Source organism: Dendroctonus ponderosae, unplaced genomic scaffold (assembly GCF_020466585.1).
Source record: "Dendroctonus ponderosae isolate FM_Combo_2020 unplaced genomic scaffold, Dpon_F_20191213v2 Dpon_F_20191213_2, whole genome shotgun sequence".
NCBI classification, from domain to species: Eukaryota; Metazoa; Arthropoda; class Insecta; order Coleoptera; family Curculionidae; genus Dendroctonus; species Dendroctonus ponderosae.
Genome location: NW_026018165.1, coordinates 6831134 through 6846780, shown reverse-complemented (window position 1 = coordinate 6846780; position 15647 = coordinate 6831134). Strand labels below are relative to the sequence as shown.

At 32.1% G+C, this 15647-nt stretch overlaps 2 protein-coding genes across 2 annotated transcripts in view; one reads left to right on the top strand and one right to left on the bottom strand.

The window, feature by feature from the left end:
- Positions 1-10133: 10133 nt before the first annotated feature.
- Positions 10134-12271, bottom strand: LOC109540243. The gene is made up of 3 exons (XM_019908533.2): positions 12050-12271; positions 11706-11888; positions 10134-11071 (listed from the first exon to the last, which is right to left on the bottom strand). Exons 1-3 carry the CDS (start codon positions 12114-12116, stop codon positions 10854-10856), a joined length of 468 nt encoding a protein of 155 aa, XP_019764092.1. The 5' UTR covers positions 12117-12271; the 3' UTR covers positions 10134-10853.
- A 228-nt stretch (positions 12272-12499) lies between these two features.
- The window catches only part of LOC109540240, a 5699-nt gene continuing 2551 nt past the window's right edge, over positions 12500-15647 (top strand). The window contains exons 1-3 of the mRNA XM_019908530.2: positions 12500-12827; positions 12887-13027; positions 14091-14283. Coding sequence (XP_019764089.2) covers positions 12792-12827; positions 12887-13027; positions 14091-14283 — 370 coding nt within the window. The 5' untranslated portion in view covers positions 12500-12791. The remainder of the gene's footprint in view (positions 12828-12886; positions 13028-14090; positions 14284-15647) is intronic.

Here is a 15647-nt window from a genome sequence, read left to right as displayed (position 1 = left end):
TAATAAATAACTATAATAAAAATCTTCGGCAAAATGAAGCATTAAAAAATGATTCCTGGGTTGAAATGAGCTGGGGTCAAATATTCATACATACGAGGACAATAAAACACCAAAATGCTAGTGTTTTTATTCTGGTTAATAAAGTTAAAAACACATACAAAGACAAAGCATTCAAATAGTAATTCAGAGTCACTTCAGTTACTGGTGCACAAAAGTATTTTGTAATTTAAATTCAATTTTGAGATACGATTATACAAGGTGCCCCGTCAGCAAAATAGTACAGCGACACTCTTTGCCTGAGATGATAACAATCTGACCAAGCTTTTGCTTAAAAAACTTTCTGGCTTCTTTGCTAGATATTGATTATCAAAGTTTTGCAAAAAAATCCATGTTGAGATCCAATTATATGTGCAGTTAAATTGTAAATCGAATCGACTCGCAAAAACCCAATTTAAATCTTCTAAACGCTCCCTTCACATATTTCCACACCTTTATAAACCACTCTGTATATATGTCTATAAATGTGTTTATAAATGCTAATTGCTTTTCATTAAACTGCCTCACTAAACCTCAATGATCACTTCTTGCTGGAATCGACTAATAAATTCATTAATTAGATCTGGACCTAATTTAGTGGAAACACTATATTGTAACAAACGGATAAGTAACAGTGCAAATTCAACGAAGTGTACATACCACTAAACCACTAATTACACAAACACGTTTTTCTACAAATATCCAATCGATTATTATAACTGTTTCGGATAGTTGGGAGAAACATAACTGAATTATCGACAAAAAATACATTAAGTAGGTATCTCTAGTCAGGAGGTTCATTAAAATTGTGGTTCATAGGCATCATCAATGAAGAGTTATGAATATTAATCCATATGATGTAATTTATTTAAAGTATCTAATAATTGGGCTAATTATTTGCCTTCATGGCAAAACAGTGTGTTGTATTCGCCCTTTTTGTTTTCTCGCAGTAATTTCCTCTCAGTTTACATTAATATATTTATTAGACATTATACGTTAATTTTGATTTATTTTTCTGACTGCGTGTAATTGTTATTATATTATTATCTTTCCTGGGCTCCAGTTACAGTGTGAAACAATTTTTTTTTGTATATCTTTTATTTTGTAACGTTTCGGCGAAACATCAGATTTTAAAATTTATTCAAACTCATAATTGGTAAACATTATATTCATTTAGGTCATTGCAGTCTTGAAACCTTCAATTTGTTTGAATTACCAAATGTAGAAAATAATCTTTTTAGTTATTTTTTAGAATTCAGAAATGCGGAGAATATTTGGGTGTGCTATTTAAAAAATCAAAGCTGATGTGGCTGGCGCGTTTATGAGTCACCCTGTATACCAGAAAATAATTTTCGCATATTCAGATCGCAAAATTTCGAAAGCACTGTGTTTTTAGTTTTTACGTATCTCTGACCATTTATACCCAATCAAGCTACTATATATGTAGTAGATATTATTTTTATGAGATGAATACATAATGAAACATCAAAAAAATCTTGCACTGCATCTTCTTTACTTGGAGTTTGGCGACCTGCAATGCTAAAGTAAAATATCCAGACGTCAAGCTGTAATTTCGGAAGGCTATAAAAAAATGTTTAAGCGATTCATGATTAAATGCAAGCAAAAGTTACAATATTATGGCAATTCTGGGATTAAGCAAACTTTGCAGTGTAATGATATGCTGCAAAAAAATATTCTCTGTTTATTCAGAATAGAAGCCTCTAACAACTTAAACAGTGTCTGCATGTGGTGTTAAACAGTAGGTGGCTCGACAATTTAATAAAGCACAAGATCAAATATCATGCAGATTATCCGTTAAATAATTTGGGTTATTATAATTATACATAATACATATATAAAATTATCTCTTTTTGTAACATAGATAGATTAACCTGTAATAGACATTTACATTCTATAAAACACGTACAACATTACAACATATACAGGGTGTCCCGTAAGCACATGATCAAAAGGATACTGCGATATTCTTTGCATCAAAAGAAGACGATATTTTGGCTATAAATACCCCTCTGCTATTTATAGCCAAAATTCTTCAAAAAAATATATCTTTTTTGAAATATCGGGAGAATGATGCGATTTATTTTAGTGAAACTCGCTGTGAATTTGTTCTTATGTAAGACTCATATTTTGATGAAACAATCGAGTTCATCGGTTTTGGACAAGTGTTGAATTCTTGAGTATCGTAGTACAAAAACTACCAGAACTTTTTATTTTGGTGAATGAAATCAACTCAGTTCTTTCGGTTGATGTACTAATCATTTATTCACAATTTTGTGCTCTTTGTAAAATCTTGTAACATTCATACTTTTTGCGAACAAAGATATTTCTGCATGCTGCAACTGCATACTTTACTAATTTTTGATGAAAATTTCTGGTCTAGTCTCTAGCGTAAGTCTTCCACACTTCTACTATCTGCAAGTTTAGGCAGACAATGCTGGGTGGATAAATACTATGCGTACGTATTTACTCTTCTACATAAAATAATGTTAATAAAATCTAATAATAAACTGAAAACTTGTTTTTCAAATTTGGAAACTTGTCAAAATATTTGGCTAGCTAATCAATTTTCGCCTCATTAGTAAACTTGACATTGTCGTTCAAAGGCGGCAGACATCTAACGCCCTCAAAGCTAATTTAAATAAACCAAACAGATTTTAATCGAAAAATCGTCCTCGTTAACATAAGAGCCGATCTTCTGATAATATCGTGACGGTCTCCATCCTCGGTGACCGATTACAGCACGTACCAAGGCGTTAAAACAGTCGATCTTGACCTTAAACAACTAAATAGAGCAAATTTTAATTATTTAGTTAAGGCCTGATAACAGGTTAATATGAATATTGAATAATTAATGCTAACTGTATTCTCCGATGTTACCTACTGTATTAAATAAGGAAATTGCGTATATTTGCACGCTCATCATTGATTTGATGCAATGCAAATCGAGCACGATGGCTGTTAATCCGGGAATGAACTCAACAGACATTTGAATATTAATTGAAAACCGTTCAAATAAATGTTATTGCTTACATCAGCTAAACTATAATTATTTTTAATGTTCCATGATTTCATTTTCAACTAATAAATATTTTGTGCAGCAATTGTATTTGCTTGATGTTTTAATCAAATAAAAACGGAACTACAAATATTGAAGAAAAAAGAGTCGAAAACTCAATTTTTTTAACACAAAAAGTTCTTTTTGGTACCAACAATTTTTTTTGGTCCTGCTTAGTTTAGTTTCTGTTTGTTTACTCATAGCTCAAGTTAGGTAAAACTTTTCATACACCCTGTACAGCTGGAGGGCTAAATGTATCTTACATGGTTTCTAAACCAACTAAACCCAAGCTAAAAATTGGACTGGAAGTATGAAAAAGTTATGAAAGCTGGCATTTAATTTTACATAAAAGTCTAGGTCGTTCCATCGTTGCGGATGTTTATTTTTGGCTGTTATCACAACGAGTTAAAACGTAAAACTTATCTTCGAAAATATTGCCGTTTAAAGTAAAAACCCCAATATCGCATAAAATTTTTGTAAAGCTGACAAATACGATACGGAGATCGAAGGAAGTGGGTCGTCAGTCTTTGCTCATAAACGGGATTTATATGGAGAATAATTTGGTGCCACAAAGACCAATGCGGTTGACGATCTTGCTTGATAATTAATTGTAGGATTAAAGTTTTCAATTCGGAGTGGATCTTTATTGTTTGTTCAAGTGTAGTGTTTAAATGATGTTAATGAGTGTTCAAGTGGAATGTGAACTTTGTAAGGATTACTTAACGGGTAGGAAATGGAGAATGGGGCGCCAGCTTGCAGAAAACTGGTAAGAATTACATATTTTTAATCTATAAAATCTAATAAATATTAGTTTGAATTGAGTTTTTCGAGAAGCTACTAAGGTTTAGGGCATTTTCTATTTCTCTCTCTTTCGTTTGATCATTTCAAATAATTCTGCTTTGGACTGCATTTCTGTTATACTAAAAAAAAAATGTTTTTCTCTCTTTCCAGGTGCCACCATGCAGCTGGAAGTTTGGCATTAAGTTTGGCAAGTAAGTTTGGCATTACTTTGCGCCCCTAGTTGCCATGTAGATGTAGAACTATTTGCCCTATATTGTTGACTGTATTTATGATATTGTTGCATGCACTTAACATTTATTCGACGAAGACGACGAGGAAATATCTGAATTCTGGATTCGGTTTTCAAAACTTTCAAATTTTATTTCTGTTAAATAATTATAAGTATTTAAAGTCAGATTTCATACATTAAAGAATAACATTTTCTACAGTAGCCTGTTTTAATCCGAAATAGGTCTTATACATACAATATAAATGTAAAACTTGTGACGTTCTTCTGTAAACTGGGTACACTTGTTGATTGTCGGTTAAGGTAATTTTTGTCATTATCGATGTGTGTTCTATAAATTACATCCTAAACTAAACGATTTTTGTTTTCTCAATACGCATGATTCGCGATTTCAAAAATTTAATTTTTTTTACTCGCTTTTTCAACATAAACTGCAGTTTTTCCACAGTCGACTGTTTCTATGTGAAAATGTACAATATAAATGTAAACCTAGTGTCGTTTTGCTGTGAACAGTAGACTGTTTTTTCATGAACCATTACAAATTATTCTCCTGTAAACACTCATTAGTGCTTTTCTGCAGGAAATTAAAAATGTGCTATCTTCAAATATAAAATAATCCCAGAATTCTTTTTTGCATGCCAAAGGTTTGCGGATTTTATTTAACGGCGTATGCGTAGTTTATTAGGCGGTTTGCGCAAAATTTTCATGCGGTTTAGGCGGGATTATTATAGCGGATACGCTCTGTTTTTCAACGCTGAATAGTTGAGTTTTCCTCAGTACCCAGTTTTTATATGAACCTTTGCTTTGTAAAATAAAACTAAGAAAAAACTGTTGTAGAACATATATCGTGCGCTCAGGTGCAGATTTGTGGATTTTATGTAGTGTCTTACAAGGTGTTTTCATGCGGCTTTTGAACTATTTATATTTTATTAAATCATCACTTGGATAGGTAGGCCGTAGGCAGTTATTTCCATAACGTTATTTTTTTCCAGGTAAGTACATCAGGTAACTCTTTAAAATGTATCTATTAGTTAATAAGATGATTTTTCTTGCTTTTAGCTATTTATATTTTATATCATGTAGGTACGTACTTTGTTTTTAACTTGGAATTTTTTGGAGGTGCACCAGGTAACTTTAAAAAAACATTTCTATTTACTAATAAAATACTTTTCTTGCAGTTTTGAACCGTTCGCATTTCATTTTATAATCTTATTTTATTTCACTTTATTCTCTTTTAGGTGTGTTACGAATTAGAGTTTTTTACAATTTTAAGGCTAAATGTGACACCGGATTCCAACTAAACTCCTCAACAAAATAGGCATTACGCGGACAAATTTCGACTAATTTTGGAACTGGGTGATGACTGCTGAGAGCGAGTTGATATCTGATCGAAGCGTTATTTTAGTGCAATCCTTTTTCGATTAGTTTGCGTAGCAAGCTTGCTGATAGCAAGTTCCAGAACTTATCTAGCAACTTGATAGCAAGTTCCAGAACTTGCTGATAGCAAGTTCCACATGCTATCAGCTGGACAAAAAACGTTACGTTTTTTGTATTTGAACACCACAGGAATTCAGATTTTGAGACAAATTTTGAATTTTGCGACCATCTCGTTTTATTATTTACAGAGGGGTCTGGGGAAAATCAACTTTTTGGTCTTGTAGTCATACATTTTGTTCTCTTGAACCGAGTCTTAAGATCTAAGGCTCATATTGAAGCTAAAACTTCTCAGCAAAAAATTCAATACTTAGAACTACTTACAATAGAATTGATTACCTGAATAAACGAAATATTTGAAAGTAAACTTTACTTTATTTGAAAATATGCCAGAATCACAGATTTCGGGAGAAATTCTAAATTTCTACGCAACCCCGTATATCGAATGTTTGTCTTAAATTGTCTATGAAGTTTTAGCTTCACGATGAGCTCTAGATCGTGAGGCACGGACCATTAGCAGAAAAGTTATCGCTGCAAAGCCAAACAGTTCAATTTTCAGATCACCCTGAAAATAGAAGAGATGGACGAAAAATTCAATCACCGTTCCGAGCTATTTGATTCCTATATCTTTAAACTTTTTGTGTCGGGCCCCAAAAAAATACTTTTTTTGTCCAATTACAATAATGCCAAAGTTTCAGAAGTTTTTCATTTTTTCAGTTGCCAACCTGTAAATAATTTATCTGAGATACATAATTTGATTAAAACACTAACTAACAAAAATCAAATAAAGGGGCTAGATAAATCTAAAACGCTTCAAACAGAAACTAAATCGGTACTAGCAATAGGAATTTATCCAGTTTCAAAGTTAGGACAAATATGACTGTGTAACGTTCATTCTATTGAGCAGTTTAGTTAATATTTTTGTATCAGGCTTCTTCAAAGTACGGAAAATAACTCATTCATTCCTGACAAGAAACATTAAATACGAATTATTGTAAATATCTAAGAGGTGCTTTCAATTATAATGCAAACACGTGCAAAATAAACGAAGATATATGAGCTATTCAAACAATTATTTGCAACACTTAATATACGTTTGATGATTGACGCAGCATTGCGCGAAATAAATTCTTTGGATCTTAGCGTAGTGAGTTTTGTGAAAAAAAAAATACTTTTATGGGGCAATGCATTTTTGCTTAATTGTGACAAAAAATTTACTTGCTGGCTTAAGTGCACTAAAAAATATTCTAATTTATTTCAAGTGATGACCAGTGTTGAAAATTATCCTAATTCCGATAAGGTTTTTTTAATACATTTTGTAAAAGCTGCTGATATTGCCAAATTATATTATACATATTTATAACGTTTACAGTTTTTTTACCAAATTTAATTTTGGTTAACATTTATAAGGTAAATTTTTATTCTTATATATTTTAAAAGCGTAATTTCTTTCCTTAAATCCTGTTATTCCTTAGATATACCTTTATTATTCCAAAAATAATAAAAAATCACCACTTACAAGATGGTTTCTTCAAGAAAGTTTGGAGAATGTTAACTTGCGTTCTTCACAATCAGGCGTACTTAATAAACTTAATAAACAATGAAGAAAATACTAAAAAAAAGTAATTTTATTTCAAATTGAATTAATTCTTTTGAAGCGCGGTATACAGGGTGTTTGGTGGGTAGATGCATTCCTTGCAGGGGGTGATAGTGCAATTAATTTTGGATATATTCCGTTAATAGACCAGGTTCCGAAAGCCATTAGTTTCTGATCTACCGGGTGTTAAAGTTTTAATAAAAAAAATATTATTTATAATAACCGCATGGACTATTATAATTAAATTTGATAGGCGTAGGCAACTACGAACAATACACGTTTTGCGATAAAAATGATGTTTCTATCTTTTCCAGTGACGTGGCTACAGGCACGTCTGTGGATAATTTTAAATAAAAAAATGTTACTCCACTGATTTTTCTAAAAGTAAATAAAATATTTTTTAAGTTCCTGTTCAATTTGAACTACTTTTTTCTACGACGTCCCGTTTGCGAGTAAACAAATTAAAATCTATTTACTGCACAGCGTAATCGGGGTTTTTTTTATTAAAAAGTTGGCTATGCGCTAGTTTTTGTCACTGATTGACAAAAGTAATAACTGTTGTAATTTCGAGTGTCTGAGTAACTTGTCCTTCCATAGTGACCTTCTTTTTGCGATTTATGTAATTTAGAGTAACTTCACATCAGTTGAAAACTTTATTTGTTGAACTGGCTGAGATTTCCAATGCTGAATACGCAGATATTATTTACATTTATGGACTTTGCGACAGAAATAGTGGCGGCTTCCAAATATCCGTGTCTTTGCAAACACCTATCGAAGGGTCAGTGAGTCAGGAGAAGTACAAGGTAGGCAAATTCACGTAGGAGCAACCTGTAAGGGAGTACCTTGATCAGCGTTTTCCTAATCGATGGATGGGGAGAGGACATATTATGGCCTGCTAGAAGCCGAGATCTAACTCCGTTAGACTTTCGCATATGGGGTAGGATGAAAGAGTTGGTTTATGCCGGAGAAATACATACATTTTCGGCCAGGGTAACCCTGACAGAAATAAGAAGGCAGGCACATGCATGCGTTAGAGAAGAGAGCTTCATTTTGAGCAAGATCCTAAGTAGTCATGAATTAAAGAATAACATTTTTTTCCCTATCAAAGCAAGCTTGGTGCTCATTTCAATACTAAGAATAAGTAAAATTTTAATTAACAGGTAAATTAATCTAATAGGTAAAAACAAATAAAGAAACTCTTTATTATGCAAGACAAAATTGATGCAATCTAACTGTGCAATTTTTGCTGTGTTTATACTAAACCATACTTAACTACAACCCGATTAAGCTATGCAATAAATCGATTTTAATTTGTTTACTTGCAAACGGGACGTCGTGGAAAAAGTCAAGATACATTTTCTCTTCCAAATTGAACAGGAACTTGACAAATATTATTTATTTTTAGAAAACTCAGTGGCGTAAGATTTTTCTATTTAAAATTATCTACAGACATGCCTGTACGCACGCCACTGGAAAAGATAGAAACAACATTTTCATCACAAAACGTGTATTGTTCTTAGTTGCATGTGCCTGTCAAATTTCATTATAATATTCCAAACCATTTCCGAAATATTAATAAATAACTTTTTTAAATTAAAACTTTAACACCCTGTAGATCGGAAATTAATGGTTTTCGGAACCTGGTCTATTAACGAAATATATCCAAATTTACTTGCACTATCACCCCTTGCAAGGAATGCATCTACTTACCAAACACCCTGTATGTAGACACTTTAATTCTACACAGCTTCTGTAAATACTTTAATTTAAAAAAATGTTTCAATATTCGACTTGGTTTATGCTAAGCTGACTGACAGTAAACGTCAGAAAGTGTACAATGGGGAAACCCGTCTTTTGTTAAAAATCGCACTAGCTTCGGTTGTAGAAATATCAAGAACCGACGATAAATAACGTTTTCTTTTAGAAAATCACCACTTTTTAGTGCCAAAATTTAAAAAGTCTGGAATTTATGGAAATCTTTACGGAGCAATCCACTCATGACTTTCTATCTGCCATTATTCAATTGACTAACTGTGAAGTTAAAATTAACGAGCTTTCGAAAGAATATTTATGCTTGATAATCACGGAGACTCAAATATAAGCATGTTTAAATAAAATTATTACGGTAGGTATTTAAACTTATATTTCTTTCACTTATACGACACATTTCCTAGATAAGTGCTAGATATGTATATTCCACCATAGTACGCAAGAAAAATATATCGACATGAATTGAATTAAAAAATATAGCATCTATTTTACCTGGAAAATAAATCACTTACAACCGAGTACTTGACACTCTGAGCCGGTTGATTTCGCATGCCGAGCGTTGGACTGTGACAACCGCTGTCGGCTCTGTTTGTTATTTGCAACTTGAAGATGGCATGACTCACCACATTGTTTTATCTTCTTCGCTTTGTTTCGTATTCTTGAATCATTTATCACGCTAGACCACCCCTAAATACTCGCACAGATCACTAAACACCAAACCAAAGAACAATAAAAACAGAACATGTAAGTCAAGATTAATGTACGTAAAATAACGTTAATTAGGTCAAGAATTAGTTAATTAATTAACAATAAATAGTTGTTTCATATTGGAAAAAAATATTTGAAGCTTTATTGCATCTATAAAACTGTTGTTCCCCCGTCACGTAAACAGTTAAAAAATCAACCTTTTAACTGCATAAACTTGTTTCAGCCAATAGGAAAAATTTTAAGAAATGTTTGGACAGCCCATTTATAAAACACGCATGTACCGTAAAAACAAAGTACAATGTGCAAACTTAGGACAAGAAAGTTGCCTAATAATCCAAGAAACATCATCATCAAATTAGGAAAAAGTATAATTATTCATTAATTTTAAAAAATAACGGGAGAGAAACGTTTTTTAATATGTATAGCTATCCCTGACCAAACAGCAACACTATTTCCCAATGCTTGCAAAAACCACACGCACAATAAATGTTTTAATAATATATTTTATTGCGAATTATGAATGGTATAAAAAGTTTCTCAATAAACTACGTTATTGTTATTATCTTAATATTCTGCTGAACTCGAAAGTTCTGAAAACAATGTTCAATTGACGGAAATAGAGCCTCAGACATGCTGCAAACTGTTCTGAATTAGAACTCAAGCAAAGCAAATATAACACAAACAGTATATAAAACCTGTAAATAGTCAGAACATTAACAGTCACATCAAAACAGAAGCAGTCCTAAAACTGCAGATTCAATTTATAAAAACATAAGGCACAATATACTACGAATATACACAATACAGTACTTACAAGTAAACGTAAAACAATCGAAATAAAATTATTTTAATAAAATATCTGTATATAAAAATTAAAAAGACGTTGCGACATGTAAACTGTCTTTGGACGGACTCGAGAAGAATTTCAATTGCAATGAATTACAAAAAACATTTAAGATTCTCATTATCACCGTAGTGTTTGTTTTTGGAATTTGGACGGATACTACAAAAAGTTCAGTAACATTAACACTCTACCATCTAAATTACAAACACATTTGAGATTCGCATAATCACATTAATGAATCATTATGGAATGATGCGGAACTTAACAAATTCTAACAACTTAATTCTAGGTATTAAAATTCAATCATGACCAGTCGAAAAAATTATGGTAGACTTAAGTTCTCCAGCTGGGTATTTAGAAGTTACCAAAATGTCCTCCAAAATACGAAAAGAGACAAACTAAACCCTACCAAGACATTTGAGACACTAGGATTTTTTGCAGAGTTGCACTCATCATCGGAGCAGTAACATTCTTGCCAATAAATGCCATTTTCATATACGCCCCAATTACAGACTCCCGTAACCCCAGTATCAGAAACCGAAGCACATCGACGAATCACCTGACGCCATCTCCCATTCCCTTGAAAATAAATATAATTGCTAAACCATGATCATTTAATACAAATATAAAATCCGACTACAAAAGGCTGATGTCCTGAAAGTGATATTACTTATTAATAGAAAGAAACTAACGAGCATAGTAATGTAGTAATAATATTTTTTTTGTAGTTTAACGCACTGAAACTACGATAAGCTTATCTTGTACCTGAGGTCCAAAACTAAATTTTTCAAAATGTAATGGTTCAAATATTACACCCTGCATAACTCCCATTAATCAAGTGTATAATTAAAAAATATTATGGTAGTATTTAACAACTATTTCATATTTCTAAAGGCATTCCTCACTAGCTGATTATTACAAAATTTAGGATTTTAATCAATATTTTACCATGTGCCAGTTTTAAACGCTTAAAATGATGCCCTAGATGCAAAAATGTTGAAAGCGTGACTAAGTTTCATTTCCAAGTAATTATTGTCGTGTTATTTTATTAATGTTAATCCAATATTACTTTATTACTTAATATTGAAAAGCGATTAAATATTTTGTAGTTTCGGACGAATGTCTAGAAAACCTTTAGAAAAATGATTTAAATTTGATGTAGGTAAGTTCACAGCATTGTTTCAGGCCTATGATGATAAAATGAATAACTTACAAATAAAGCCTCTAGGACTCTGCTGGGTAACTTTCATGCAAAATGAGCCAGGCACATGACTTTCTTCACTATTGCACTCTATCGCAATGTGATTCCTTTTATCGAATTTGTTATATGCTCCACATTTATCCTCTCCCTTCAGGTCTTCAGCACTACTGCATTGGTAACACCTTACAGCTTCGCCTATTGTAAAATAAACAATTCATTGAACTGGAAAACCCACTTAAAATCAAACACACAGCAAAAACTAGCTAATAACCAATGTGAAGCTGAATAATAAAATCTGTTGGAAACTTGGGGAGTGGTTTGTTGTTAATGGGGAGGCCTCAAACTCAAAAACCTACCAAACTTTACAAAACTCAAGAATACCAAGATATTGAAACAGAGCATATAAATCAAGTTGATTTCCATCTTAAAATATAAATTTAACTTAAGTATAACAGTTTAAAAACAAATAAAACTGAGTCTTGACTGTTTAAATACCCTTAATTGTTTGGGATGTTTTGACAGTGAAGTCATCACGAAACTAGACTGAAGTTAGGGCAGAGACAAGTCTTGTACTTGTCTCTGGTTAGGGTTTGATTTCAACCAACAACAGAAATGGAGGATATTGATGTGATGCTTTCAAATCGGAACAACAGTATGTTGAATGAATATATTGAATTATAATGCATTATAGCAGAATGTTTTCTTGGGAATATAAATTTAAAAAATCGAGTTTTCGATGCTAGTTATTTAACATTGAAAATAGTATGTTTCCGTTTGCTTTTTACTGTTTGGAAATTCACACTCCATCCCTGTGGTCAATTCATTGAGTCCATTGAGTCGTTTGTCAAAGTCAAACTCATCTGACTGACTCAGATTTGTATAAATTTTACCATATTGTTTTTGTTTACAATTTTAGAAATATTGTTTAACTTAAACTTACAAAAATGTCCGTCTCGCCAAAACTATGACTGAGCTATACGAGTCTGATTTCGATAACCCCGCCTCTCCTAAAAGTTTCATATGGTTTATTATTATTTTATACCTAGAATTAATACATATTATGACTATGGTTCTTTACGTCCTCACTAATTACAGATAATGGAAAGTATTTCCATTATGGAACACATTCTAAATGTAAGTTTAAAAGATGATCCATAGTGCAATTATAATAACGCAAGTTTAATCCCATATAGCCTAAGCACCTTCAGACAGATTTTGTATTATCACAAGAAGGTGATAAACATACCCTAGTGATAGATAAAACTGTTATACAACAATGTGGCAGGCATGATATATATGTTTTAGATTTTTTATGTCGTAGTTGGAAAAATGAGGTAAGTACATTCCAACGGCAATACCTACCTATTAAGCTCCTGTTAATGTGTCGAAATGCACGAAAAGCATATTTCGCCCAAAGTATTGGCAATTTTCTAGTGTCTCCCTCGTTTTCTAAGTTAGAAATTTTCGTATGCTTTAGATAAACATTTTACCGATAAGTTAAGTACGGGGGTTTCTTGAGGAAATACTATTTTCTATCACTTTTGATATTACATATATGCGTTTTACCATACCGAATCCTTACGGTCAAAAATCCTCAACACTTTGCTAAACTTCCCATTTTGATAGAGAAGTTTGAAGTTTGAAGTCACTCAATTTAATTATTAAATTTAGCATCATTTACTTAGTAAATGAGAAGGATTCTTTTTGTGTTAATATCTGCAGATTTAATTTTGGAGTCATCATCATACAATCAATCTGTAGGAATATGAGAATAGAAGAATTATGAAAACAAATTCATAATTCTACATCAGATAAGCAGAAAATATACACCGTATCGATTTGAAGCAATTGCGATAAATCGCTCTACTTCACTGACCAAAAGAAAAAACTCTATTTAATTTTGAGCATCATGTAGAATTTGATTGATTACATTTAAGTAAAAGTATTTTTATTTGTTAATGGATAATATTTTAAATTATATGTACAGGAATGGCGAATGCCAACAAATGGAAAAATACGGATTAATAAAAAATGTAGCATTAAAACGCCCAGAATTTTTTGGGATTTTATCTTAGAGATAAACCATTTTTTTCAGCCATCGGAAGAGTCGGAGGAGATGTTTACTTGAAAATTGTGCAATTGACTATAAATCAGCCAATGCCGATTTCGGCCTAAAATTTTAAGCAGACTGAAATAAATAAAAAAAAAAAATTTTTAGTATGTCCAGAATACTTACGCACGTTTTACATAATTATACATAGTATCCCAATCTATTCAAAAACGTCTATTAGACATTAAAACGCAGCCTAAAAGCCTAAAGAAATTGACAAATTAAACTGCCTCTCAGCAACTACCACTTCACATAATGTATACTATAAGCACATACTTTATTTGTAGTTGAATGGAGTAATTTTAAATGTTGAAGAGGATTTTAATCCACAGCTCCAACTCTCCTTATTCCTTGGAGCTCTGCATAAATCCTTCCAGACCCAATTTCGAGTCCTAGTGGTATGTCCAGATGAAGCACTTCTAAAATGGCATTACCATCTAACGACTTGTGGGTCTTTACAAGTAAAACGTGTTACTGAAGGTTGGTTTCCCATGGCATATGTAGATTATTCCATTATTTTGAGTGTTTTATTTTGCATTATCGTAGACATAACATTATACAGGGTAATTCAAATGCACGTCATTCTTCTGGAGTGGTTAAACAAAAAAGTCATTAAAAATGTAATAAATTCCGTAGTTCGTTATCAAGTTTATTCTAGATTAAAAAGTGGTTTTATGTGAGAACAACGGTTTCTGGCAAAAGTGTGCAAAGTTTATAGAATGGTAGAGATCCTTCAATTGTTTTCGATAAAGAGTTTGTTCAAAAGTTCCAGATCTAGAGAAACCTTCCCCTGACTATATTAGTGTGATTTTGAATTTATAAGTTAAAAACCGTCTTAATTGTTTGCTGCACAGTTCAGTTGCGCCAACTTTTACGGTTTCTGAAGAATCAGTTTGCTTCTTTGAATAAATAACACACTGGCTATAGATTTTAAGTTTTGAAGAGCACAATTTTAACAACTGAGGAGCTTATTTTCAAAACGCAATTTCTGTAAAAAATTTCGCTACTGAGTTAGAGATGGCGATCCACTCGCAGCGCACATTTCTTTCGATTGCCACTTGAATTTCTAGTTAAATAGCTATTTCTGCCATGTAAAACGCCCAGCAATTTAAATTTTTTTTTCAAAACGCAATATCTGCAATAATATTTTTTATCAAACCGCAATTTCTACATTTTACGTTTCAAATCGCAATTTCTGCAAAGAGTTCGTGTTTTCATTGTTACGTACGGTGTGCTGCGAAAGAGTTTTTGGAAATGGAGACAATGGAGAATTACATAGACACTGCTGTTGTGTCTGAGAAGATTCAAGGAACAAGGAAGAAGAAAAAGGGCACGAAAAATAGAAGGGAAAGACGCAAGGAAGTGAGGTAAATTAGTTATTCTAAAAATGAGGTTTACAAGTGAGGAAAACAAATTCAAGTTTTACAAAAAGAAGATTACGAAAAGTTGTTGGAAGCGGTTGGAACAGTAAGAAAGCTTGGAGTAGACTGGAACCTTTATGATGTTAAGAAAATGAGGGAATTAGTCAAATGAAAAGAATTTTTATTAAAAGAGAAAAAAATAGCAAAACAAAAAATACAACAATAAAAGTAAAAATGGAAGAATATTACCGAAATGAAGACATCCCAAAAATGTTTACGACTATTATGAAAAAAGGAGTGCAACTGGGTAAAGTAAAAATGAATCTGTTACCGTTAACCCATAAAGTAAAGGATTTAAAATTAGAAAATATTGAGTATATAAAAACTTGTTAGAGAATGAAAATAGCAGTTCCACAAATCCAGTCGATGAAGAAGGGAATATTTCCGATGAAGAGATCGAATGTGACTGCAATGAAGAAGATT